The sequence below is a fragment of the Pipistrellus hanaki genome (genome assembly GCF_964339955.1).
Source record: "Pipistrellus hanaki genome assembly, chromosome: 3".
Classification (NCBI taxonomy): domain Eukaryota; kingdom Metazoa; phylum Chordata; class Mammalia; order Chiroptera; family Vespertilionidae; genus Pipistrellus; species Pipistrellus hanaki.
The window spans coordinates 82,985,248-83,011,667 of NC_140505.1; the positions used below are offsets into that span (position 1 = coordinate 82,985,248).

The window sequence follows — 26,420 nt, forward strand, 5'->3', positions numbered from 1 at the left end:
TCTCAAAGAAGCATAGGATTTTATAGAAGTGGGCTCATAAAGAAAAAGAAGTAAACTTGTGATCTAATCCAGCAGTTCTTAAACTTTTTTATTTGAATTCCTTTATATTCTTAAAAATTACTGAGTACCCCAAAGAGTTTGTTTTTGTAGGATTTTATCAGTGACATCCTATATAATAAAGATGTAATATGCAAATGATCAACATGAAGCGTAATGACGAACCTCGTAACGACCGGATCACAGATCCAGTGGGCAACAAGCTACAAGCGGCAGCAGAGAGCTACAGGAGGGGGCAGAGCAGCTAGCTAGGCGGGGGTGGTGGAACAGAGGGAGCTACAGGAGGGTGGCAGAGCTACTGGCACACGGATTCCTGTGCTGGGCTACTAGTTTATCATATTAGGAATTAAAACTGGAAATATTTTTAAAATGTTATTATTTCATTTACAAATAAAGCCCATCAAATGTTAAATAATTTTTATGAAAAATATCATTTTCTAAAACAAACATGAAAAAGGCACTGTCTTACATTTTTGCAAATATGTGGTTTAACAGAAGAGAACTGAATTCTCATATTTGCTTTTGCATTCAGTCTATTAGCACAAATCACATAGTATTGAAAAACTCCTCAGTACACTTAGAAAAGGAGTAAAAAAAAAACAGCTTGGATGTTGAGTATCCTTCCAAGGGCTCAAGGACTTCCCCAAATCACATTTGAGAACCACTGCTCTAGTCTAATCTCCCTATTTTACATTAAGGATACTGGATCTCAAGGAGATTAAGAGAGAAATCCAAAATTAGATGGCTTGCTAATGATAGAAAACAAATCCTAGGAGGTATTTCTCACTTCTCTTGGTTTACATTCCCAATCAGAAACCAAGGAAATATACCCTAATAACCTGTTCTGTTCACTCTAGTTAAAAGGACTATTACAATATATTACCAAAAACCTTTTGTCTTAGATAAAACAGAAGAGAAAAATCACCAAACATGATATATTCTATTTCAGGCATATAGTGTTAGCATCTGAATAGGATCTCTTTTTGAACTGAAACACTAAGGCAAATTCTACTACACTCCATGCAAGTTGATAATGACAAACTACACAGAAAATATCACAGTGAAATATGGAAAGCAGATTAATCACAATATCACCATTTAATACATTTTCTGAGTCTGGAATATAAATCATAATATAATCCCAGTAAATTTTTCATACATATTGCCTGAAAGGGTGGTAACATATTAAGAGACTGAAAACAAACTGGTAATGATATGGGACTTTTTAGATAAAATGGAGTTGTTCTGAAATACAGGTATTTTTCATTCTCTGGACCTTATTTTGTCTTTTTTTTTGTTTTAATCAGTTAATCTTGTTCATCCAGAGATGATTTCCTTTGTATCCTACCAGATGGTCCAAATCTTCTTTAAATGGATCATAACCTTGTTCCTTTAAACAACGTAGTGCCCAGAAAAGCTGGTCCAGTGGAGGAAATTCTTCCCAAGGAACCCACTCCCAACCTAAAAAACAAAGATACCAAATCAACTTACTTAATTTGAAAGGAAACAAAGGTTATTTATTTTGGCAAGTTAACCTATACTTTAAAAATTAAATTTAAAAATAATCTCCTACCTATAAAAGAAGGTACAATAGTGATGCTATGCAAATAATTTGCATTTGGAATGATGATCTTAAAAAAGAAAATGTAATCATTCCAAATATGCCATTATTTGAACATGAAGCCAAGTTTACAAGATCCACATTGTGGTAAAATGCAGATTTAGTTTGATTCAATTTTCATTTAAATATCTGGCTAAACAAAATGCACAGAACTTGATATACTAGAGGATACACTACATTAAAATATACCAGTTCCCTCACCTAAAATATTAAGGTAGATTACAGAATTTCTAATTTCTCCTCCATCTCTTAAAAAAAGTAATGGAAACTATACAGAGAATAAAAAATATTCTGTGCCATGGTATGTCTTAAGATTGAAAGACAAATATAGAGAGACTCATTTTTTTAAGCTATTTTAGCAAAAAAAGATATTAACAGTGTCTTTTAGTTGTAAAATACATGAAATCCTAGAAAAAATATTCTAGGGAAATGGCATTTCTTTTATTTAAGTAACATAAAGCACAGATGCTCATGATAGGTGAATTTATAAATACTAGAGGCCTGATGTACAAATTCGTGCACAGGTGGGGGTCCAGCCAGCCCGCCCCAATCGGGGCCGATTGCCTGGGCCGGGCACGGGGAGGGGCCGCAGGCGGCTGGCCGGCCACCCCCACCCCCATTAGGGAGTGGGGATGGCTGGGGAGAGGGGCGGAGGGCGGTTGGCTGGCCCACCCCATCTCCTGGTGGAACTCCTGCTTGAATTCCTGGTTGAGGGGACAATTTGCATATTAGCTTTCTATTATATAGGATCCTGATAGTAAGATGATACTCTATGTTCTAAGTAAGTTTCTTTATGAATACATGAATATATGTATGTATAAATACTGTTTCTTCCATCAACTATTTCTCAGGCTATAAATAGAATATGTAGTTTTACTCTGGGAAGGCAGGGAACAGATAATCCATGAAATTGGAGTAAATTCAGGAAAGGCTAATTAGCAACTGTGAGCACACACTAACAGAGAGAGGAGAGGGGCAGGGAGAGAGAGAGAGAGAGATTGTCCAACAAAGTGTTACAAGATGGTAAGTTAACTGAGTCTCAAGAGAGCTGTCTGTTAAGTGTATCCCAGCACCTGATGAACATGGAACAGAGACTGTATCTCTACCTTATAAATAAAATACTCACCAACCATTGCACCTTGGTTAGGTTGCAAATGGGGAAAAGGTGAAAACAATTTCTGCTATATTGTTATTAAGAGATGGAAAGAGGAACAAGTGTTTCTGACCATCTCTGATTTGATGCTAGTAACTTGGGCTTATAAAATCACACCGCTTGATTTGAGCTTACTAGCAAGTCAGAGACTCAAAACGAAGGTGGACAAGTTCAGAAGATTATGTAAATGAATAAAAAGAATCACAAATATATATTTAAACTACTTAAAATTACTATATTTTAGGGGGGAAGAATATATACAGTAATATAGTAGCAAAATAGAACAGTAATTTTTTAGAAGTTATTTAAAAAGTAGGCCTCGCCAGGTGGCTCCAGTTGAAGCATGGTCCTGTACGCCAAAATGCTGCGAATTCCATTCCTAGTCAGTGCATACCTAGGCTGCGCATTTGATTCTGGGTGTTATGTATGTTTCTCACATCAATGGCCCCCTCCCCTTTTATCCCCTCCCCTCTCCTTTCTCTTCCTCCTCTCTTTCTAAAAATAAATATATCCTGGGGTGAGGATAAAAAATGTGTAAAACAAAAAAGTAGGCCAATCTAGATACTCTATTAGAGAACCTCACAGGAAGAGGTTTGCTTGCATATTCATTCCTTTGTTCCTTTCTTCAACATATTCTAGCACTGATTACAAGCCAGGCATAGTGTCAGGCCTGGAAGAGTCAAAAATGAATGAGCCAAAATGTCTGTTCTTTATAGATTCAAAGTTCATTAATGGAAGAAAAGTGTGATTTGAAATTGAATTATTGAGCTAAATTTGAGATAACTTCTGAGCATTAGCAAAAGATATCTAGACGGCAACTAGAAATATAAGTCTGCAGCTCAGAAGAGCAAGATGAGAAGTTATTATTTGAATCAGGGTTTGCCAACTCAAAGGCAAGACAGGCAGGAGAACAACTGAAAAATAGAAAGAGGGCCAGCAGGGTGAATGACACTTGTGACTAAAGGCTGTCGTAGTCAGTGACTTTGGTGCTTTATCCTCAGTACCTTCTCTAATAAATGGTTTCTGTATCTGCTTCTTGTGAAGGATACTAAGCATAACATACACACACACACACACACACACACACACACACACACATCTATTTTCATCATATTTTTCTCTTCTAATCTCAGGACAGTTTGCCCATAGAAAAGATAAACATAAGGAAATTTTGAGGGCCCTAACATTCTATCTAACAAAAGAGTAATATGCAAACTGACCATCCCTCCAACACACAAGATGGCCAGCAGGGGAGGGCAGTTGGGAGGGACCAGGCCAGCAGGGGAGGGCAGTTGGGAGGGACCAGGCCTGCAAGAGAGGGTAGTTGGGGGTGATCAAGCTTGCAGGGGAGGGCAGTTTGAAGGGACCAGGCCTGCAGGGGAAGGCAGTTAGGAGCAATCAGGCTGGCAGGGGAGTTGTTAGGGGGTTATCAGCCTGACAGGCAGAAGTGGTTAGGGGCAATCAGGAAGACAGGCAGGCGAGAAGTTGGGATTGTGAGCAGCAGTCCTGGATTGTGAGAGGGATGTCCAACTGCCAGTTTAGGATCGGGCCTAAATGGGCAGTTGGACATCCCTCAGATCCTAAACGGGCAGCTGGACATCCCTCAAGGGGTCGCAGATTGGAGATGGTGCAGGCTGGGCTGAGTGACACACCCCCTGTGCACGAATTTCATGCACCAGGCCTCTAGTATATAATAAAAGCCTAATATGCTAAGTGTCTGGTCAGCCATTCAACCAAACAAAGCATTAATACGCCAATGATATGCTAAGGCCGCTCAACAGCTCACTATAACGTGTACTGACGACCAAGGGGCAGACGTTCCAACTGGTAGGTTAGCTTGCTGCTGGGGTCCATCCGATCAGGACTGAGCAAGATGGGCCGGACATGCCCTGGAACCCTCCCACGGTCCCTCCACAGCTGGTCAACCTCTCATGGCCCTTCCCAGCCCCAATCGTGCCGCAGTGGGGTCCTCAGCCTAGCCTACGCCCTCTTGCAATCCAGGCCAAGAGACCCTCTCCCATGTGCACTAATTTCATGCACTGGGTCTCTAGTCTTAAAATAATAATAATCAGTGCTTATTACCTGAATAAATTATACTTCAAAACTAATTTTTAAAATTTTGGTTATATGTAATATATTTTTAAAATTTTTTATGTTTTTATTTATCTCAGAGAGAGAAAGGGAGAGATAGAAACATCAATGATGAGATAGAATCATTGATTGGCTGCCTCCTGCACCCCCCACTTCCTAGGACCAGAGATCAAGCCCACAACCCAGGCATGTGCCTTGACCAGGAACTGAACCATAACCTCCTGGTTCATATGTCAACACTCAACCACTGAACCATGCTGGCCAGGTTATGTAATATATTTTTCTTCAAAAACAGTAAATTGAGTCCTACCAAAAGAACTAAAATGGAAATATGAATATTTAAATTTAATACTAAAGAGTCAATTAACTGCTTCTCCCTACAGCTTCAGAGTGTCAGACTACTGGTTTTTGTTTCCACTATTATTGTTCTGGGCTCTCCACTCTCCAGTTCCTTATTTTACGTGGGATAATTAGGGATGTGAAAGATAAGAGGGACTTGTAGAGGATACTCCCAATGAACCCATTAAGCCATTTCTTGCCTACTTCTCCTGCCTTCCACTTCTTTTTTTTTTTTTTTCTATTTTTTATTGACTTCTGAGAGGAAGAGGGGTAGTTAGAAACATCAATGATGAGAGAGAATCATTGATCAGCTGCCTCTTGCATGCCTCCTACTAGGAATCAAGCCTGCAACCCGAGCATGTGCCCTGACCAGGAATCGAACCATGACCTCATGGTTCATAGTTTGACGCTCAACCACTGAGCCATGCCAGCCAGGCAGCCTTCCACTTCTTTAGGCATGAAAAATGTATCCTAGGCCAACTGAAGACCTCTGGATACTTTTGAGGCATTTCTTAGTGTGATAAGAGATATAAGAAATATATACATTTGGTCTTCATTCCTTTTTCCTGGCACAAAGTTCCTAAACCCTTTTTAATGTCCTGAGTGACAGAGATGAATCATCTTGGTTATCCATAAAATATCCCTTTCAACCACAGTTTATGCTAATAAGATGACTGGTAGCTGGGGGCCCCCAGAGAGCTTCAGGATGGGGCTGGTCACCAGAAAGACCAAGGACTGATTAGAGGGTTGGAACTTTCAGCCCTACCATCTAGCCCCACCTTAGGGAAGAGGGAAAGGGAGATTGAGATAATCACCAATAGGCAATATTTTAATCAATCATAAGTTCTTATGTAATGGAACCTTCATAAAAACCTTACACAACTCAGTTTGGAGAGCTTCTGAGTTTGTGAACACACCAAGGTGATGGGAGGGTAGCATGCCACCTGGAGAGGGCATGAAAGCTCCTTACCCCTCCCAGACACCTCACCCTACGCATCTCTTCCACTTGTCTGTTCCTGAGTAATATCCTTTATAAGAAACTAGCAATGTAAGTAAAACATTTTTCTGCATTCTGTGGGCCATTTTGGCAAATTATTGAACCTGAGAAGGGAGCTATGGGAACCCTTGCTGTGGTCAGAATTACGGGAGGCCAGGACTTCTGCATGGTGTTTGAAGTGGGGCAGTCTGTGCGACAGAGCTCTTTTTGGATGGCAACTCTGGATAGATGGTGTCAGAATTGAATTGAAATATAGGCCATCCAATTATTTTTGGAGAGTTGGAGAATTGGGTGGTATGTGGGGGGGAAAACGAATTTGGTATCCGACGTACTGTAAGTAAAAACAACTCAGCTCAGACTTTGATAGTTCATTTTAGGTGATTCCAAGTAGTTACCTTTTAAAAATTTTGTATGACTCAATAGACTTTTTGGTAGAACTTTGCTTCTGTTCATCCAATCAAATCTATAAAACGGGTTAGACATGATTTATTCATTCTATAAATATCACTTCCTCCAGGCTTTTGTATACATGTCCCCTTCACAAAGGCCATTCCTAACACAGCACACATGCACCACTATCCTTACACAGTTTTTCTTTCTCTTCCTTATCATTACAATCATAAAATATCTGCTACCTTGCCACCTTTCCCCCTACTAAGTTGTAAATCCCAGGAGGGCAGGGACTTCTATATACCACTGTTTCTTTAGTGCCTGTCTAGAACAATGTCCAGCACACAGTTCTCAGTGAATATTTATTGAATGAAAAGAGTCTTCTGTAAGAGAAAAGAAATGAAATACTTCCACTATATGAGACCACTTGAATAAAGTTTCATATTCAAAACAATATAATCAGTAAGTTTGATATTTTTCTCTTTAGTTCCTTTTCTCGTGGAGTTTTATTAGATTTGAAGAAATGAAACATGTAAACCCTTTAGAAGAATGCTTAACGTGGAGTAAATAATAAACATCAGTTATTGCCATTAAAATTTCCAGAGCACTCAATTAAACACAAAAGGAACAGATAACTGTTTTGTCAGGTTAATCATCCTCTATAAAAGAATTTATTATCTCTCTTGCACAGATGAGAAAACTGAGAAAGACACATTAAATGTTATACTTAAAATTATAGTTTGTAAAAAAATTAAATACTAAAAATAAAACTAACACTTACTGAATACTAACTGTGCTCACTAGGTTCTGAAATGTATTAACTCATTTTCCCCTTACAACAACTGATAGTAGTTACTATTATCACAGAAGAAAAAAGAGGCATCGAGGATAATAACTTCTCCAAGGTCACAAATTTCTAAGAGGAAGAATCAAAATGCAAATCAACTCAGGTGCCAGTTCTCTTTCCTGTTATGTCCTTGTGATTTCAGGATTTACGTATATCTATATTTCAATGTGAAGAAAATCTGTGCAGCAACATAATGTAATATTCCTTCAGAAGATATACTAGTACTTGTGTAAAAAATTAAAAAATGCATTACTATAGGTAATTCTCTTACCTTCATTTTTTTCAGGCTCTACATTCTTAGGTTCTGAATCATGAGTCACATCCACCTCTCCCTTCATCAGTACAGTGACATAATGGTAATTCTCCTCCTCAACGAAAGAGTTCACAACCGAGGCAAAGCGAACGTTTTCCAGGTGAAGAGCCGCTTCTTCCCAGGTTTCCCTTTGAGCACATTCTTCCCAGCTTTCGCTGGAAAACAGAGACATACTATTGTATTCAATTCTATTCATTTAATTTATTTTCTGCCAGAAATACTTGGCTAACTATTCCTAGCATAAAGCAAAAATAACTGTAATTGGTTCATTCTTTAAACAACAAATCAAACCCTACCTTTGACATTCTGTATATCCTGTGTCTAGTTATCAGGAGAGAAAAAGGACTTCATATTGAATAACAAAAAGTGAATATTTAGGATGGTGACCAGAAGGATGGTACTGAGGGAAAGAGTGTGAGGGAGGGAGCAAAAGAAGAGTGTGGATGTGGTGTGTGTGTGTGTGTGTGTGTGTGTGTGTGTGTGTGTGAGAGAGAGAGAGAGAGAGAGAGAGAGAGAGAGAGAGAGGGACAGCTACATCTCACAAGACCTTTGAGGGCTAGCAGACCAGACTCTCCTAGCCAGGTAGCTTCTGCTACTGCTATAATCACTCACAGAGCACTGGCTCTGCCGCAGAGGCCACACCATCTTGAAAGGAAAAGCTGCTATGACTGGGAGCCCCACCTCACCTCCTCTGTGGGGGCCCTCTGACACCACCCAGGATCCTATAGCCACTCTGGCCAGCTACCTGCTGCCTCAGCTGCCAACCCACAGACACTGGGACTCCAGCCTCCCTGCTAAGGGCTACTGTGAATTCTGGAGCACATTTCCCCCCTGCCAGTCAGACCCTTTAGCCCTGGGCACCGAGACCACACCAGAAGCCACTGCCCACAGGTGCCTAGGAGCAGCTGCTGTCCCGCGACCCCCAAAAGGAGCAGCCACCACCCACAGCCACCCGAGGAGCAGCCAACCTGCGAGCAGCTGCCACCAGCGACAGCCCAAGGACCAGCTTCCCCACAAACGCACAAGGAGCAGCTGTCCCAGGACCCCCTCCCCCAGGGAGCAGCCGCTATCCGTAACCACATAAGGAACAGCAGCCTCATGACCACCTTAGGACCAGCCACCGCCTGCAACCACCCAAGGATCAGCCACCACCCACAACCACCTGAGGAGGAGCCACCCGGCTACCAGGCAAGGAGCAGCTACCCAAGAGAAGCTGCTGCCCAAGACCACGCAAGAAGCACTAGCCCCGCAACCACGGGAGGAGCAGTTGCTCCATGACTGCACAAGCAGCAGCCGCTGCCTGCAACCGCCTGAGGAGCAACTGCAACCCATGACCGGGCAACCCACCGCCAAGCATACAGCTGCAGCCACAGGCCTCACGTGACTCGACACCTAGATCCATCAGAGGGAGCAAAAAATGGGGAGACAGAAAAACAACCAACAAAGGAAAGGAAAGGAGGAATCACCAGAAAAGCAACTAAATGAAACAGAAGCATGCAATGTGTCAGAAAAAAAGAATTCAGACTAAGAGTCATACAGTTCATCTGAGAAAATCAACAACCTATATAAGTATCAGAAGAAAATAAAGAGTGATATTGCTACAATTAAAAACACTATGGAAGTTTTCAACAGTAGACTAGAAGAAGCAGAAGACTAAATTACCAAATTAGAAGACAGGCAAGCAAAACACACGCAATCTGAACTGCAATTAGAGAGAACAAATAAAATAAAAGACAGGAGGAGAGCCTGAGGGAGCTTTGGGACAAATGAAGCAAAGCAACATATGTATATAGGTTGCCAGAAGGACAAGAAGAGCAAGAGTTAGAAAACCTATTTGAAGAAATAATGTCAGAAAACTTCCCTGATTTGAAGAAAAAAGTCACACAAGCACAGAGAGTCTCAACCAAGACAAACCCAAAAAGACTCACACCAAGACATACCGTAATTACAATGGCAAACATTAATGACAAAGAGAAAATATAAAAGGCTGTAGGAGAGAGACAGACAGTTACCTACAATGGATTTCCCATCAGATTATCAAATGATTTTTCAACAGAAACACACCAGGCTAAAAGGAATGGAAGGAAGTATATAAATTGATGCAAAGCAAGGGACTGAATCTAAGAATACTCTATACAGCAAGGCTATCATTAAAAATTGAAGGGGAAATCAGGAGTTTTACAGACAAGAAAAAAAAGGCTAAGTTTATTAGTACCAATGCAGCAAAGCAAGAAATGCTAAAGGGACTGTTGTAAAAAGAGGAAAACAAAAGGGAAGAAGGAACAAAGCACAAAATATAAAAATGGCTATAGACAAGCAGCAATCAATAATAACACTGAATGTAAATGGCCTAAATGTTCCAATCAACAGACACCAAGTGGCTCAATGAATAAGAAAACACGACCCATATACATGCTGTCTACAAGAGACCCACCTCAGAACAAGAGACTCACACAGACTGAAAGTGAAGGGATGGAAAAATGTCTCTCGTGCAAATGGAAATGAAAAACAACAAAGCTGGGGTAGCAACACTCATATCTGACAAAACAGACTTCAAAGTGAAGGCCATAACAAGAAATATGGAAGGCCACCTAATAATACTAAAGAGATCGATACAACAAGAGGATACAACTCTGGTAAACATATATGCACCCAATGCAGGAGCACCCAAATACATAAAAACGTGTGGAAGATATCAAGGGAGAGATTGACAGCAATACGATCATAGAAGGGGACTTTAATACCCAACTGACATCACTGGATAAATCTTCTAGACAACAAATCAACAAAGAAACAGCAATCCTAAATGACTCACTAGATCAGATGGACTTAATTGACACCTTCAAAACAATTCACCCCAGCGAAGAGAAACCAAAATGGCGGCCTAGGTAAGCACCTAAACTGCTGCCTCGCACAACAATCTCAAAACAACTAAAAGACAGAACGGACATAATCCAAAACCACAGGAAAGCTGGCTGAGTGGGAAAATCTACAACTAGAAAGGAGGAGAGAGGCTCACAGATCAGGGGAGCCGCAAAGCGCTGAGGTAGGGAGACGCTCGCACAGAGAAGAAGGGCAGCCGAGTGCCTGGCTGGAGGGAGGGGAAAGGAGCCCCCGAATGCATTGAACCCCAGCCCGGCCGAAACCCAGACTCATATGGGTGGAGTCTGGACTGTAGAGAAAGGCATCCGGAGACTCAGAAACTGGGAGACTCTGGGAGCCGGGAGCCACAGTAGGTGCTTGTGTGTGTGCAAGTGTGCACACAGAGAGAGGTCTGACTGCGGAGGTTGCCATGGCCTCTCCATAGCGGAAGGAGTCGGAAGCTCCAGACTGCACTAATCCAAGTTCCGACTGCACTGGGATTAAAAATATTATCCAAAGACCCAATCCAGTTCCAGGCGAGCCCCTGGGGCACCCACGCTCTTACAAGGCGAATCTGGACTGTCAGGCGGAAAACTCAAGGGATCCCTGGAAGGCAGAGGCAGGTCTTTAGAGGCTTTAAGTATTTGTGTGATGTAATCTTGGGCAAGAAATTAGGAAAAGCAGACCATGGTGCACACCATGGTCCTTTCCAAAGGCACTCAGCCCCAGCAGAGGGAGCCACAACCTGTGGACTCAGGGGACTCAATAGGGGTCTCAGGGCCAGTCACAAACAGCATCTGACATTGTCCTGCACTAGAGATTGGAAGTTGTAGCAGATCTATCTAATAGGTAGCCAAAATGGGGAGACAAAAAGCAAACCTCAAATGAAAGAACAAGAGAATTCTACAGAAGAGCTAAATGAAATGGAGATAACAAATTTATCAGACATAGCATTCATAATAATGGTGACAGAGATCCTCACCAATATGAATAAAGACATAAAAACTATGAACAGCGACATACCACTAATAAAGAACACATTGGAAGGAATACACAGCAGATTAGGGGAAGCCAATGACCAGATCAACGAATTAGAAGACAAGGTAGGAAAAAAAAAATCACTCAATCAGAAAACCAAAAAGAAAAGAAAAGAAAAATTTTTTTAAAACAGGGGACAGTTTATGGGAGCTATGGAACAACATGAAACATAATATTCACATCAGTGGAATACCAAAAGGAGATGAAAGTTAGCAAGGGATAGAAAACGTGTTTGAATAAATAATGGCAGAAAACTTCCCTATTCTGGTGGGGGGAGTGGGGGGGGAGTCACACAAGTTCAGGAGGCAGAGTCCCAAGCAAGAAGAACCCTAAAAGGCCCATGCTCTGATACATCATAATTAAAATGCCAAAAATTAAAGACAAGGAGAAAATCTTAAAGGGAGGAAGAATCTACACAGGAGTTCCCATAAGGCTGTCACCTGATTTCTCATCAGAAACTCTACAGGCCAGAAGGAAATGGCATAATGTATTCAAGGTAATGAAATGCAAGGATCTGAAATTAAGCTTACTATATCCAACAAGACAATCATTCAAAATTGATGGTGAAATAAAGAGCTTCCCAGATCCACCCCCTACCCCCCAAAAAAGGCTAAAGGAGTATATAATCACCAAACCATCATTGCAAGAAATGCTAAAGAGACTGGTGTAATGAAAAGAAATAGAGAAAGAAACATAGGTACAGAAGTGAAATGGCAATAAATAAGTACCTATCAACAATAACCTTAAATGTAAAAGGGTTAAATGCTCCAATCAAAAGATATAGGATAGCTGAATGGATTCAAATACATGACCTAATTATGTGCTGTCTACAAGAGACCCAACTCAGAACAAAAGACTCACAAAGGATGAGATGAAGGGATTGAAAGAATTTATAAACCTGATAAGCACATATGCACCCAATAAAGGAATACCTAAATATATATATTTTTAAACTTCTAGAGAAGTTTAAGGGAAGGACTGACAGAAATACAGTCATAGTAGGGGACTTTAACACCCCACTGACTTCACTGGATAAATCTTCCAGACAAAAAATTAACAAGAAAGTGACTATAAATAATACACTGGATCAGATGGATTTAATTGACATTTATAGACCACTTCACCCCAAAGGTATGGAATATACATTCTTCTCGAGTGCACATGGGTCATTCTCAAAGACAGACCACATGTTAGGGCATAAAGCAAGTCTCTACAAGTTCAAGAAAATTTAAATCATATCAAGCATCTTCTCAGATCACAATGGAATAAAATTAGAAATCAACTAAAGCAATTACACCCAAAAACATTCCAACACATGGAGACTAAATAGCATGTTATTGATCAATGAATGGGTTACCCAAGAGATCAAGAAAGAAATCAAAAACTTCCTGGAAACAAATTAAAATGAGCACACAACAACCCAAAATCTATAGGACACAGTGAAAGCAGTCCTAGAGGGAAGTTCATAGCACTACAGGCTTACCTCAAGAAATAAGATAAATCCTATATAATAAAAGGGTAATATGCAAAATGACCCCAACGGCAGAACAACCAGGAACAACTGGCCACTATGAACAACTGGCTCCCAACGCAGGAGCTGCTCCCTGGTGGTCAGTGTGCTTCCACAGGGGAGCACCTCTCAGCCAGAAGCCAGCTCATGGCTGGCCAGCCCAGCGGCAGTGGCGGGAGCCTCTCCCACCTCTGTGGCAGCACTAAGGATATTGGACATCCCCCGAGGGCTCCTGGCCTGCCAGAGGGATGTCTGACTGCCAGCTTAGGCCTGATCCCCTGGAGACTGGGCCTAAGCCGTCAGTCAGACATCCCCCAAAGGGTCCCAGACTGTGAGAGGGTGCAGGCAGGGCTGAGGGACCCCCCAGAGTGCATGAATTTCCATGCACCAGGCCTCGTTAATAATAAACTAATACTTAAAGAATTACAAAGAGGAAACAAAAAAGCACAGATAGAAAGAAATCCTACAAGAAATCCATCCCTCACACAGATGGCGGAACCCACAGCCAATGAGAGAATATGCTAATTGACTGTCACACCCTCAAAGATGGCAATGCCCACAGCCACAAGATGGCAGCACCCAGTTCCCTCAGCCCTGCAGGGTGGCAGGTGCAGCACAGTCAGGTCCACCGCTCTGCATGCCTGCCTCCAGAACCCCCAGTCCCCTCAGCCCCCCAGCCGCACTGGGCCGCCGAGGCTCAGGTAACCAGGGCCGGCTGAGGCTTGCACTGCTGCAGGGCAGTGGCATCAGCAGAGGTGTGGTGGGCATGGCCTTCCCCTGATCGCTGGGTCGCCTCCCGCCCCTGAGGGCCCCCAGACTGTGAGAGGGGGCAGGCCGGGCTGAGGAACTCCACTCCCTGCAGTGCATGAATTTTTCAGGCACCAGGCCTCTAGTAATAAATATTAGACCAGAAATAAATGACATAGAAGCTAAAAAGACCATCTTAAAAAAAAAAAAAAAAAAATCAATGAAACCAAGAGCTGGTTCTTTGAAAAGATAAACAAGAATTATGAACCATTAGCCAGATTCATCAAGAAACAGAGAGTCTGAGCGAGTCTCTGCAACTACCTCCTCATGGTGTGTCCCTGGAGCCTCGCTCTTCCTGGGGCGGAGGTTGCAATGGCAGCAACAGGAGGGAGCAGAAGCGAGCGGGCGGCGGGCTTCATGGCTTCATGGAGCGCAGCAGGCGCCGGAGCAGAGGTGGCGCTTCCTTCCCAGTACCTGGGCTCCAGCGACCCATGCTCACACCTTGCCCCATGTCGGAGCAGACGCCCGGCTCCGGGACTGACTGGCCTCGCTGCCCACCCCATGCCGTTACCTTGCCTCCTGATACCACTGCGCCTAACTCGCCTGGGCCCCTCTCCCTGGAGGGGTGGGGGCGGCCAGGCCCCGCTGCAGTGTCTGGAGCAGAAGCGGCCACCAGAGCCCGCCTCTATGATGAAGTTCAACCCCAACAAGATGAGGACCTACGACCAGGAGGGCTTCAAGTAGTGGGTGGCGTGCCTGTGCTTCGGGAGCGAACAGGAGGATGAGGTGCTGTTGGTGAGCAGCAGTCAGCACCCAGATCAATGGATTGTCCAGAGGAGGAATGGAGCCCAAGGAGGAGCCTGGTGGTGCTGCTTTTGACCATTTGATGTCAGTCTGTGGTTTCTGTCAAACCACCTTACTTGTGAGTATGTTTTACCACCCCAATTTGTTTTCTCATTTACAGCATTAATGTATTCAACAAATCCTTCTGTTGTGGGAATTTACAAAAATAATTGATATTAAAGGAAAACTTTTTCATAGTAAAAGAAGAAGAAGAAGAAGAAGAAGAAGAAGAAGAAGCAGAAGCAGCAGCAGCAAAGAGAGAGGACCCAAATAAATAAGATTAGAGACAAAAGTGGAGAAGTAACAACTGATACCGCAGAAATACAAAGATTGTAAGAAAATGCTGTAAACAACTATATACAACAAGCTGGACAATGTGAATGAAATGGACAAATTAAAAAAAAAAAAAATACAACCTCCCAAAATTGAATCAGAAAACCTGAATAGGCCAACTTATACAACTTAATAAAAGGAAGATAAATGATCCAATAAAAATATGGGCAACAGACCTAAATATAATCTTTTCTAAAGAAGACAGAAGGCCAAGAGACACATGAAAACATGCTCAAAGTCACTAATTATCTGAGAGATGCAAATCAAAACAATAATGCAGTACCATCTCACACCTGTCAGAATGGCTATCATCAACAAATCAACAAATGACAAGTGTTGTCAAGGATGCAAAGAAAAAGGAACTCTGAGGGAGGGAGGGAGGGAGGGAGGGGGGCAAAAAAAAATAAATAAATATGTAAATAAATAAATAAATTTTTTTTAAAAATTAAAATTAAAACAAAATAAAAATAAAATAAAATTTAAAAAAAAGAAAAGAAAAAGGAACCCTCATATACTGCTGGTGGGAATGCAGACTGATGCAGCCACTGTGGAGAACGGTATCGAGTTTCCTCAAAAAACTGAAAATGGAACTTCCATTTGATCCAGTGATCCCACTTCTAGGAATATATCCCAAGAAACTAGAAACACCAATCAGAAAGGATATATGCACCCCTATGTTCATAGCAGCACAATTCACCATAGCTAAGATCTGGAAATAGCATCAAAGCCCATCAGCAGATGAGTGGATAGAAAACCATGTGTACATCTACACAATGGAATACTACGCTGCTATAAAAAAGAAGGAACTCTTATGATTTGCAGCAGCATGGATGGAACTGGAGAGCATTATGTTAAGTAAGTGAAATAAGCCAGGCAATGAAAGAAAAATAACACATGATTTCACTCACTCACTTATGGAAAAGAAAGAACATTATAACCTGATGAACAAAAAGATACAGAGGCAGTAAAAAGCTGAACAGACTGTCAAATTACAGCCAGAAGGATGCAGAGTATTGGGGGGAAGAGATCAACCAAAGGACTTGTACGCATGCATATAAGCACAACCAATGGACACAGGTTATGGGGGTGGGGTGGGGTAGGGTGGGGAGGGGTGGGGAAGGCATGTGACAGGGGGTAGGGGAGGCTGGGGAAGGTCAATGGGGGGGAAAAAGAGGATATATGTACTACCATATGTAATACTTTAAACAATATAAAAATAAAAACTGAATAGGCCAATAACAACTGATAAATAGAAGCAGGGGGAAAAAAAAAAAAAAATCCCAGCAAACAAAATCACTGGTCCATAATACTTCACAGGGGAGTTTTACCAAACCTTCAAAAAGCAACTAACACCTATCCTCCTCACGTTATTCCAAAATATCCAAGAAGAGGAACACCCCCAAGCTCTTTTTATGAGGCCAACATTATCCTAATTCCAAAACCAGATAAAGACACTACAAAGTAAACTATAAGCCAATATCCCCAATGAACATAGATGCTAAAATCCTCAACCAATTATGAGCAAATCAGGTATAGGAATATATTAGAAAGAGCATACATAAAAACCAATTGGGATTTATTCCAGGGATGCAAGGTTGGTATAATATTCCGCAAGTCAATAAATGCAATACAGCACATAAACAGATTGAAATACAAAAATCACATGATCATATCAATAGACGCAGAAAAAGCATTCGACAAAATCCAACACCCATTTTTGATAAAAACTCTCAGCAAAGTGGGAATAGAGAAATCATATCTCAAAATAATTAAAGCCATATATGACAAACCTACAGCCAACATCATACTCAATGGGCAAACACTAAAACCATTTCCCCTAAGAACAGGAACAAGACAAGGATGTTCGCTTTCCCCACTCTTATTCAACATAGCACTGGAAGTCCTAGCCACAAAGATCAAATAAGAAATAAAAGGCATCCAAATTGGTAAAGAGAAAGTAAAACTCTCATTATTTGCAGATGACATGATATTATACATAGAAAACCCTAAAGACTCCACAAAAAAATACTAGCTTTAAAAATGAACTTGGCAGGATATAAAATTAACACCCAGAAATGGATGGCATTTTTATATACCAACTAGGGGCCCAGTTCACGAATTTGTGCATCTTGAAAGGAACTGTAGGCGACAGTGGACACAGAGGCAGGTCTCGGCCCATCCTCTGCACCCCCGCCCAGCCCCTCCCACCACAGACTCTGGTTCCCTGTCTGCCAGCAGCCCTTCTCCCACCAGCATCACTGCCACACACTGATGAGACCAGCCCCACTTGCATCTGCTGGCAGTGCAGAGCGATCGGGGCCAGTGCCAGCAGCGGGTGCAAGTAGGGCCATTGCCAGCAGCAGGTGTGTATGCTGGGTGGGAGCAAAGACTTTCCAGTAACCACTAGAGGCTCGCCCCGATGACAGTGACAAGTGCTCCACCTTTGTCTGGCGCTCCCGCTCACCACTCCACCATCCCGCTGCAGCCAAAGCCCACCATGTTCCACGCTCTGCCACCTGCTGCCCATGCCCACCATGTTCTGCACACACACACACACACCCCTGGTGGTCAGCGCACGTCATAGCGACCAGTTGTTCCATTGTTTCGCCATTCGGTCTATTTGCATATTAGCCTTTTCTTAAATAGGAGGGTAATCAAATCTCAGAAAGAGAAACTCAACAAACAATCCCATTTACCATTGCAACAACAAAAATAAAACACTTAGGATTAACCAAAGAGGTAAAAGTCTTGTACTCAAAAAACTATAGAATGTTGAAAAAAGAGATAAAGATATAAGCAAGTGGAAGAATATAGTGTGTTCATGGATTGGTAGAATTAACATCATTAAAATGTCCATATAATATCCAAAGCAATCTACAGATTAAATGTAATCCCTATTAAAATACCAGAACTAGAATACTCCAAAAATTATATGGAACCAAAAAAGTCCCCGAATAGCCACAGCAATCTTGAGAAAGAAGAGTTGGAGGGATCACAATACCAGATATCAAGTTATACTACAAAGCCACTGTAATCAAAACAACCTGGTATGGAACAGAACAGAACAGAGATCCCAGAAATCAACCTAAGCCATTATACTCAATTAATATTTGACAAAAGAGGCAAGAACATACATTGGAGTCAAACAGTCTCTTCAATAAATGGTACTGGGAAAATTGGACAGATACATGCAAAAAAATTAAAGTAAACCACCAACTTACACCGTACACAAGAATAAACTCAAAATGGATAAAAGACTTAAATTTAAGTCATGAAACCATAAAAATCCTAGAAGAAACCATAGGCAGCAAAATCTCAGATATCACTCATAGCAACATGTTTACCCACACATCTCCTAGGCCAGTGGTCGGCAAACTCATTAGTCAACAGAGCCAAATATTAACAGAAAAACAATTGAAATTTCTTTTGAGAGCTAAATTTTTTAAACTTAAACTTCTTCTAATGCCACTTCTTCAAAATTGACTCGCCCAGGCCATGGTATTTTGTGGAAGAGCCACATTCAAGGGACCAAAGAGCCGCATGTGGCTCTCAAGCCACAGTTTGCTGACCACAGCCCTAGGGCAAAGGAAACATAAGGAAAAAATAAACAAATGAGACTACATTAAAATAAAAAGCTTTTGCACAGCAAAAGAAACCATCAACAAAATGAAAAGGAAGCCAGCCCACTGTATGGGAGAACATATTTGCCAATGGTACATCTGATAAAGGGTTAATATCCAAAATATACGGTATAAGGAACTCAGACAACTTAACAGAAGGAAAACAATCCAATTAAAAGATGGGCAAAAGATCTGAACAGACACTTCTCCAATGAAGACATATGAAAAAATGTTCAAAGTTACTGATCACCAGAGAGATGCAAATTAAAATGTCAATGAAGTATCACCTCACACTTGTCAGAATGGCCACCATCAACAAATCAACAAATGACAAGTGCTGGCGAGGATGTGGAGAAAGAGAACCCTACTACACTGCTGGTGGGAATGCATTATGGAAAATAGTGTGAAGTTTCTAAAAAAAATTAAAAATGGAACTGCCATTTGACCCAGTGATCCCACTTCTAGGAATATATCCTAAGAGACGTGAAACACCAACAGAAAGAATGTATGCACCCCTATGCTCATAGCAGCACAATTTACAATAGCTAAGATCTGGAAACAGCCCAAGTGCCCATCAGCAGATGAGTGGACCAGAAAGCTGTGGCACATTTACATCATGGTTTACTCTGCAGCGGTAAAAAAGAAGGATCTCTTACCCTTTGAGACCTGGAGAGCATTATGCTAAGCGAAATAAGACAGAAAAAGACAAGTATCACATGATATCACTCATATGTGGAATTTAATGAACTGGAATTAAATGGAATTAACTGGAATTAATGTGGAATTAAATAAACTGATGAACAAAGGGAATTAGAACATGGAACAACAGACTGGGAAATCTCAGAGGAAAGGTAGGGGAGAGAGGGGAAATTAACCAAAGAACTTGTATGCGTATATGCATAACCCATAGACTCAAACAATAGGGTGGTGAAGGCCTAGGGTGGGGGTGGGGGTGGGCAGCTAGAATGGGTCTATGGGGGGAAAAGGACATATGTAATACTTTCAACAATAAAAAAAAAAAAAAAATAGGTGGACCCATATGCTTCAACATACCATGGGGGAAAAGGGGAGGCAGGGTTAGCGTTAGATTGTAAAACTTTATTAACCACATGCATATGTGCCCTTCTCCTTTGATATCCCCTGGTACAAAATAGTAAAAAGACATTTTCAAGACAACTGGGGAAAATGGCAAAGATTTGGTATAATGTTAAAGAATTATTTTGTTTAGGTGTGAAAATAATATTGTGGTTATGTTTTTAAAAATTTGTTAGTTACATATTTAACTTCTTAGGAGTGGTATAATTGGATGTCTGAATTTGAAATAGTTTGAAAACAAGGAGAGCAGTAAAGATGAGGCAAAAACATAAAGATTCACTATTTCCTCCACTTTTTATACTAAAGGAAAAGCAGCACTGGGTCTGAATGCTTAAGATGATATTTATTAACTTGAAACTTATTCTCACTTACCAGACTTTCTTCAGTCTGTGTAGAATTACCTCTAAACTGCCCATCTTTGTCTGATATATCAAAAAAATCACAGAATCTCAAAGAAGAGAGGGACTTTCAAGAGTAACTCGTTTTCCTTCTGCATTTTATTTATTTATTTTTTAATATATTTTATTGATTTTTTTTTACAGAGAGGAAGAGAGAGGGAGAGAGTTAGAAACGTCGGTGAGAGAAACATCGACCAGCTGCCTCTTGCACACCCCCTACGGGGGATGTGCTCACAACCAAGGTACAGGCCCTTGACCGGAATCGAACCTGGAACCTTTCAGTCCGCAGACCAACGCTCTACCACTGAGCCAAACCGGTTTCGGCTCCTTCTGCATTTTAAAGATGGGGAAAAGGAGACTCAGTTTCACTAGTCTGCAACTGGACCTCCTCAGGCAGGAACTAGTCAATACATCTGCGGGCCTTTGAAGTGCAAATGTTTTAACTGGCAACGCTGACCTGCTCCGGGTTTATAAACACCTCTTCGTGTCTCTTCTGTGGAAGCCCTTAAAAAACACATCTCCCAAACCAACCAGGAAGCAGCGCGGAGATGAAAGCACTAGGCAAGGACATCCTTTGCCTCCCGGGTCCAGCTCCGCGCCCTCGTGGGCCGGCGCCTGCGCGATCCGAGAGAAGCAAGGACAAGGGGCGCACGCGCGACCAAGGGGCGCACGCGCGACCAAGGGGCGCACGCGCGACCAAGGGGCGCACGCGCGACCAAGGGGCGCACGCGCGACCAAGGGGCGCACGCGCGACCAAGGGGCGCACGCGCGACCAAGGGGCGCACGCGCGACCAAGGGGCGCACGCGCGACCAAGGGGCGCACGCGCGCCCAGCGCGCCCAAGGGCAGTGTGGCGCGGGGAACGCGCAGGCCACGTTCCGCCTTCCCCAGGCCGGCCAGGTGGCTGCTTACCCGAACTCCAAATGACCCCCGGGAAGTTGGAAACTGCCAGCTCCAAATGACCCCTTCCTCTTTCCCAGGAGGACACAGCGAGGATGCCTGCAGCTAGTCACTACAACTCCCACCCCGACTCCGGGCCGGCGCGCCGGCGGCTCGGCGGCCGGCGGCATGGCGCAGGAGGGCCGCCCGGCGATCGCCCCGCCCCCAGGGCCGCACCAATCCCGGCCCGGAGTCTGGTCACCAGGGTTACAGCTTGTGAAGCACAGCAGTTGCTCCAGAAAGGACTGTGTGGAGGTCTTAGTCTTCACTAATGACACCTTCTGTTGTGCTTTCAACATTCTTTACTGCCCGAGTCCTCCAACTGATGCTTTTCCCAGGCACCTGCTTTTATAGAACTGTACCTTTGCACATCCTTTCCTTTTTCTTTGATCTGCACACAGTAAACGCATTCTCAATCCAGTTCAAATCAGTGTGGTATCAGGGCAAGGACACATCGCAAAGAAACACTCTAATAAAATAAAAATATTCTCAAATCATGGGTGCAAACAATAAGTTGTTCTGGGAGTTTGTAACCTATTTAGGAGAAAAAACAGACACTTCTAGTTAGTTACCTTTGACCAACACAAAATCCCAGCTGAATCAGAGTTGTAATTAAAACAAACTAAAATTCTCTTTATGGGAAGTATTTACTTTTTTAAAAATTATCATAAATTGTTTTACTTCTACCAAAGTAATGTGCACACAATTTAACAAGGTCAAATGGTACTCAAAACATGGCAACAAGAACAATTTTACCCTCTAATTCTCTTTCCAACCACTTCTAATTCTTTAAACTGTTACTTTTATACATATTTATATTATTACTACATATTTTTAAGAAATATGTTTATTCTGCATTTTGTAATGAAACTGCTGCATCAACTCTCACTTTTCCCTCTTGTAGTTTCAGAAGACATACTCTTTCTCTTACCCAACGCCTATCCTCTACCTATCCTCTCCAGAACTGTGCTTTGTTATTTCATCCTATTGTCTCTCGTGTATATTATTTAACTTCTCCCATTTATTTTATTTTAATACTTCCTATCAACTATAAATCATGTTTAGTTTTCTTCCATCTACATCTATAAAATAAACAAACCAAGAAAACAAAAGGGATAAGTAGTCTAGATCATGTTCTTTTTAAACTGTTCTCATTGAACTGTGCTATTCATCTGTAGAGCACATATTTTAATTTCAGTATTTATTCATTAATACAGTATTTTACTCACATATGTTCCCCCAACAGTGTATAAGTCACATGAGTGGTGATGCTGTGTATATTTTTGCTTGCCATGGTATCTCCAAGTGCCTACCTACCTCCACAGCTCCTAGATCAGAGTTGACATTAAATGATAGCTACTTTCATTGAATTATTTCACTTATTCAACTCTTCATTTCCTACCAGCTGCCAGGAACTGAATCACCAATGATCAAGAATATGTAGTCCTTACTTTTGAAACTCAAGTTCAGTAAGGAAAAGAAATTAAACATCCCAGTGATTTCAATACAATATGATATATGCTATGAAAAGACTACACATCACAGCAACTTGTGCCTCAGCCAGCATGGGAGTGGGGCGAGATGAAAGGCAGGAAGAAGCAGTGGAAAAGGATCCCAAGAAGAGTTTCCCATTGTACTGAGTCCAAAAAGCCAACTAGGAAACTGTTGCCCAGTGAGTGATGGGTAAGAGAGAGAATGGCATGTTCACTGGCCTGGTGCCAGAACCTTTAATTGCAATATACCTTTTAAACCTTGTATTAATATCAACATTTAGGATCAAAAGCAAGTAGTTCAGTGAGTCTCCAGAGCATGTAAGGATGTGGAGCGAGCTAAAAGATGAAGAGGTTTTGTACTCTTAGGAACCACTGAAGTCTTTATACTTGGAAACACAACTGTGCCCCTGAAGCTACAGTAATGCTGCATTTACATTGGTAAACCAGTCACACTGGGAAGGTGGACTGAACGGTGGCCTAAAGAGTCTGGAGACAACCTTTGGGTTCCCCTTTCACTTTAATGTTTCATTTGCAACTTTGGAGAAATACCAAATAAGTGAGGGAGGAAAGGTCAGACCAAGGGCCTACCCAGGGTGACTGCACTTCTTGCTACTGCCTGGGAGAGTCTTAGAAACACTAACAGCCTTTGTGCAATTTTTACCCCAGCTTATCTAAGACATGATGTTCCTCTTTCTCTATTTTCTAAAGAAACTGTGTTCTAAGGAAAAACAAGGCATGTCCAGAACAGGAATGAGATGGTCTATTTAAGCAGAGTCTACTTGATCCTTAACAAGTCTAGTTGATTCTAACTGGCAACATTAGAGTAGCTTATCTCAAGGCCAGACAGTTAAATGTTCAGCTTGCAGACTTTAAAATTTTACTCAAATCTCATAAGAGATAATGATATTTCAGGTTAACAGGTTAAAAGACCTACATTCAGTTCACCTGTTAATCCAGATTCCAAAATATATCCCTGTGTTGGCCTGGGTTCTTGGATTATTTATGTATTAATATGCCACACCTTTATTTTTTGTTTTTGTTTTATAAACTGAACTGATCTTTGAGTTGAGGGTTGTAAGAAATAGTTCTGAATTGGTAAGATATGTACACATTTAATACCTTAATAAAAAATGAAAAAAGAAAAGAAAAAGAAAAAGAAATAGTTCTACGTTTTGGTTGGGAAATGTGGAGAAACCAATAAAGGAGATGCCAGAGAAATGGGAGAAAAACCAGGAGAGTGTATTGTTCCAGAAACAAGTGCAAAAGGTGTTTCAAATATTGTCAATAGACACAGTAAAAAGAGTACTGAGAAGTGACATTGATTTAGAAATGTAGAGGTCAAGGTGATCTTGCTAAGTGCACTTTCAATGAAATATAGAGGGGTTGGAAGGATCACCTTTGTGGGCATTAAAATCCTAAAGAATTATCACTGGATTAGGATTGGGGAGAGGAACAGTGAACCAGGAGCTAAAATCTTGAAGAAATGAGGGCATATTATTAATAAATCAGGGCAAAACTAAGCTGTTGTAACAGTGAAGTGGCTTGAAGAACAGACGGGTTTCTTTCTTTCTCTAATAACATGCCAATGTAAAATGTCTATGTTGGTGGGGTAGCTCCAATGCCTGGGGTCATTTATGTATACAAGTTGCTTACTGCAGTTGCTCTGTCAGCTCCTAGGACATTGTCACGGCCTCTGTAGAACAGCATCAATTAAACAGTGTGTTGAGATGCCCTCTGCTCAGCATTTACCATCTTCATGTGACAGGTGTTATATACTCCATTCCCTTTGGAAAATATCTCTCAAATTTTCAATTCCTTTCATGGTCCAGTTTCTGCAGTTCCTTATCCTATCCACTATATGAAGGTTCCTGTTAAATTCAGCATGGTGAGAGTTGTAGGTGGGAATCAACAGAGGCTAGGCTACAGACATATTAATGGGGGTGGGAGAAGAGAAGCAGATATCTATCTCATGGAAGTGCAAAGATGAAATGGGGTATTGTGGGGCAAATTCTGTACTTGAGTCAGAAAGTCTGGTTTTGAATGTTATCTCCATTACTTCCTAGCTAGGATGATAAGCACATCATTTCAGTTCAAGGATGTTACCTTAAGTGTGTGAAAATACCAGCTTTATCTACCACCTCAAGAGGGCATTATGAGGATCAAATGAGGTCATGCATAAGGAATTATATTGGAGGTTACTACATAAAACCCAATTCTTTATTTTTAGTTATTATCATTTATGTCTTGACTAAGTTTCTTTCTTTCTGCAAAGTTCAGTCTAGTGGTTCTCAAATTTGGTCAAAAGGGCCCTAGGGGTCACAAGACCCTTTCAGAGGAGCTGTGATGCCAAGACAATTTTCATAATACAAAGACTTTTCTTTTAAACCTGTGCTGATACCAGCACTTAGGATCAATAGCAATGGTGGGTAAACTGCTAAAACTTAGCAAGAATCAAGGCTGTGGCTCCAAACCATAATGATAACCATTGAATTATTCACCAACACACACACACACACACACACACACACACACACACACACATGCTCAAGCCAACTTTATTTAAGAACTAGAGGCCCAGTGCACAAAATTCATGTATGGGGGGTGGGGATAAGGGCAAGGAGGGTGTCCCTCAGCCTGGCCTGCACCCTCTCCAATCTGGAACTACTTGGGGGATGTCCGACTGACCAGCAGTCAGACATTCCTCTCACAATCCAGGATTGCTGGTTCCTAACTACTCACCTGCCTGCCTGTCTGCTTGATTGCCTCTAACCTAGGGGTGTCGAACTCAATCAGAGAAGGGGCCAAAATCTAAAATCCAGCCTAAATCGCGGGCCGAATGGTTTACTGAACAGTCATAAACTGACAATGTCATAAACTGACAGCGGAGTGCAGTGATGACAGCGAGGTGCGGGCCACATTGCAAGGCCTGGCGGGCTGGATTTGGCCCGCGGGCCTTGTGTTTGACACATGTGCTTCTACCTGTGGACCTGATTACCCCCTAACCACTCCCCTGACGGTCTAATTGATGCTTAACTGCTTCCCTGCTGGCCCAATCACCCCCAACTGCCCTCCCCTACTGACCCATTCACCCCCAACTGCCCTCCCCTGCCAGCCATCTTATAGTGACCATCTTGTGACAATGTGGGAGTGGCCATATTGTGGTGGCCATCTTGTGACAACATTGCTTGACGCCATCTAGGCTTTTTTATATAGGATGTTCTTGATGAATCAGTATAAATTATTAATTTCATAAAACTCAACCTACAATTACCACTTTTTAATATTCTGTGTGATGAAATGGGATGTGTTCATAAAATATTTTGTACTGCAGTTAAAGGAGGTTGGTTGTCTTGAGGAAAACAATTGTGTGATTGAGTTGTGAGCTGAACTACCAGCTGTATTTTTTGTTTGTTTGTTTGTTTGTTTTCATGAGTTACCAGTTTTTTACTTCCAATGACTGATAGACAAGTTATGGTTTTCTGACTTGGGTATTTGATAGACATTGTCCCCAAAAATGAACAAAGCAAGCTTCTCTTTCCAAGGTAAACAATTTACACTATTTATTGCTAAAATAATACAAGTCAAGCTTTTAATTGGAAGTAAGAATTATGGAAAACTTATCTGCCACCCTGAGCTGGACAGCTTCCCAGTACTCAAAGGTTTTCCTGATGAAATAAGTGGTCATATTAAGTAATGTCATTGTAAAAGTGTTTCATAATAATTATGTCAACATTT

The 26,420-nt window shown here is 41.7% G+C and overlaps 1 protein-coding gene across 1 annotated transcript; it reads right to left on the minus strand.

Moving 5' to 3' along the window:
- Positions 1-67: 67 nt before the first annotated feature.
- On the minus strand, positions 68-21,361 carry NUDT15 (nudix hydrolase 15). Its single transcript, XM_084879501.1, has 3 exons — positions 21,166-21,361; positions 7,767-7,963; positions 68-1,518 (listed from the first exon to the last, which is right to left on the minus strand). Exons 1-3 carry the CDS (start codon positions 21,321-21,323, stop codon positions 1,361-1,363), a joined length of 513 nt encoding a protein of 170 aa, XP_084735627.1. The 5' UTR covers positions 21,324-21,361; the 3' UTR covers positions 68-1,360.
- Positions 21,362-26,420: the final 5,059 nt, after the last annotated feature.

What these genes read in the sequence shown, in the direction of transcription:
- NUDT15 (XM_084879501.1), bottom strand. Translation starts at nt 21,323, where the DNA reads ATGCCGCCGGCCGCCGAGCCGCCGGCGCGCCGGCCCGGAGTCGGGGTG. An exon ending in GGGGGTCATTTGGAGTTCGG is followed by an intron (nt 7,964 to 21,165) that starts GTAAGCAGCCAC and finishes TCTGTTTTCCAG; the next exon opens with CGAAAGCTGGGAAGAATGTG. An exon ending in AGAGCCTGAAAAAAATGAAG is followed by an intron (nt 1,519 to 7,766) that starts GTAAGAGAATTA and finishes TTTGTTTTTTAG; the next exon opens with GTTGGGAGTGGGTTCCTTGG.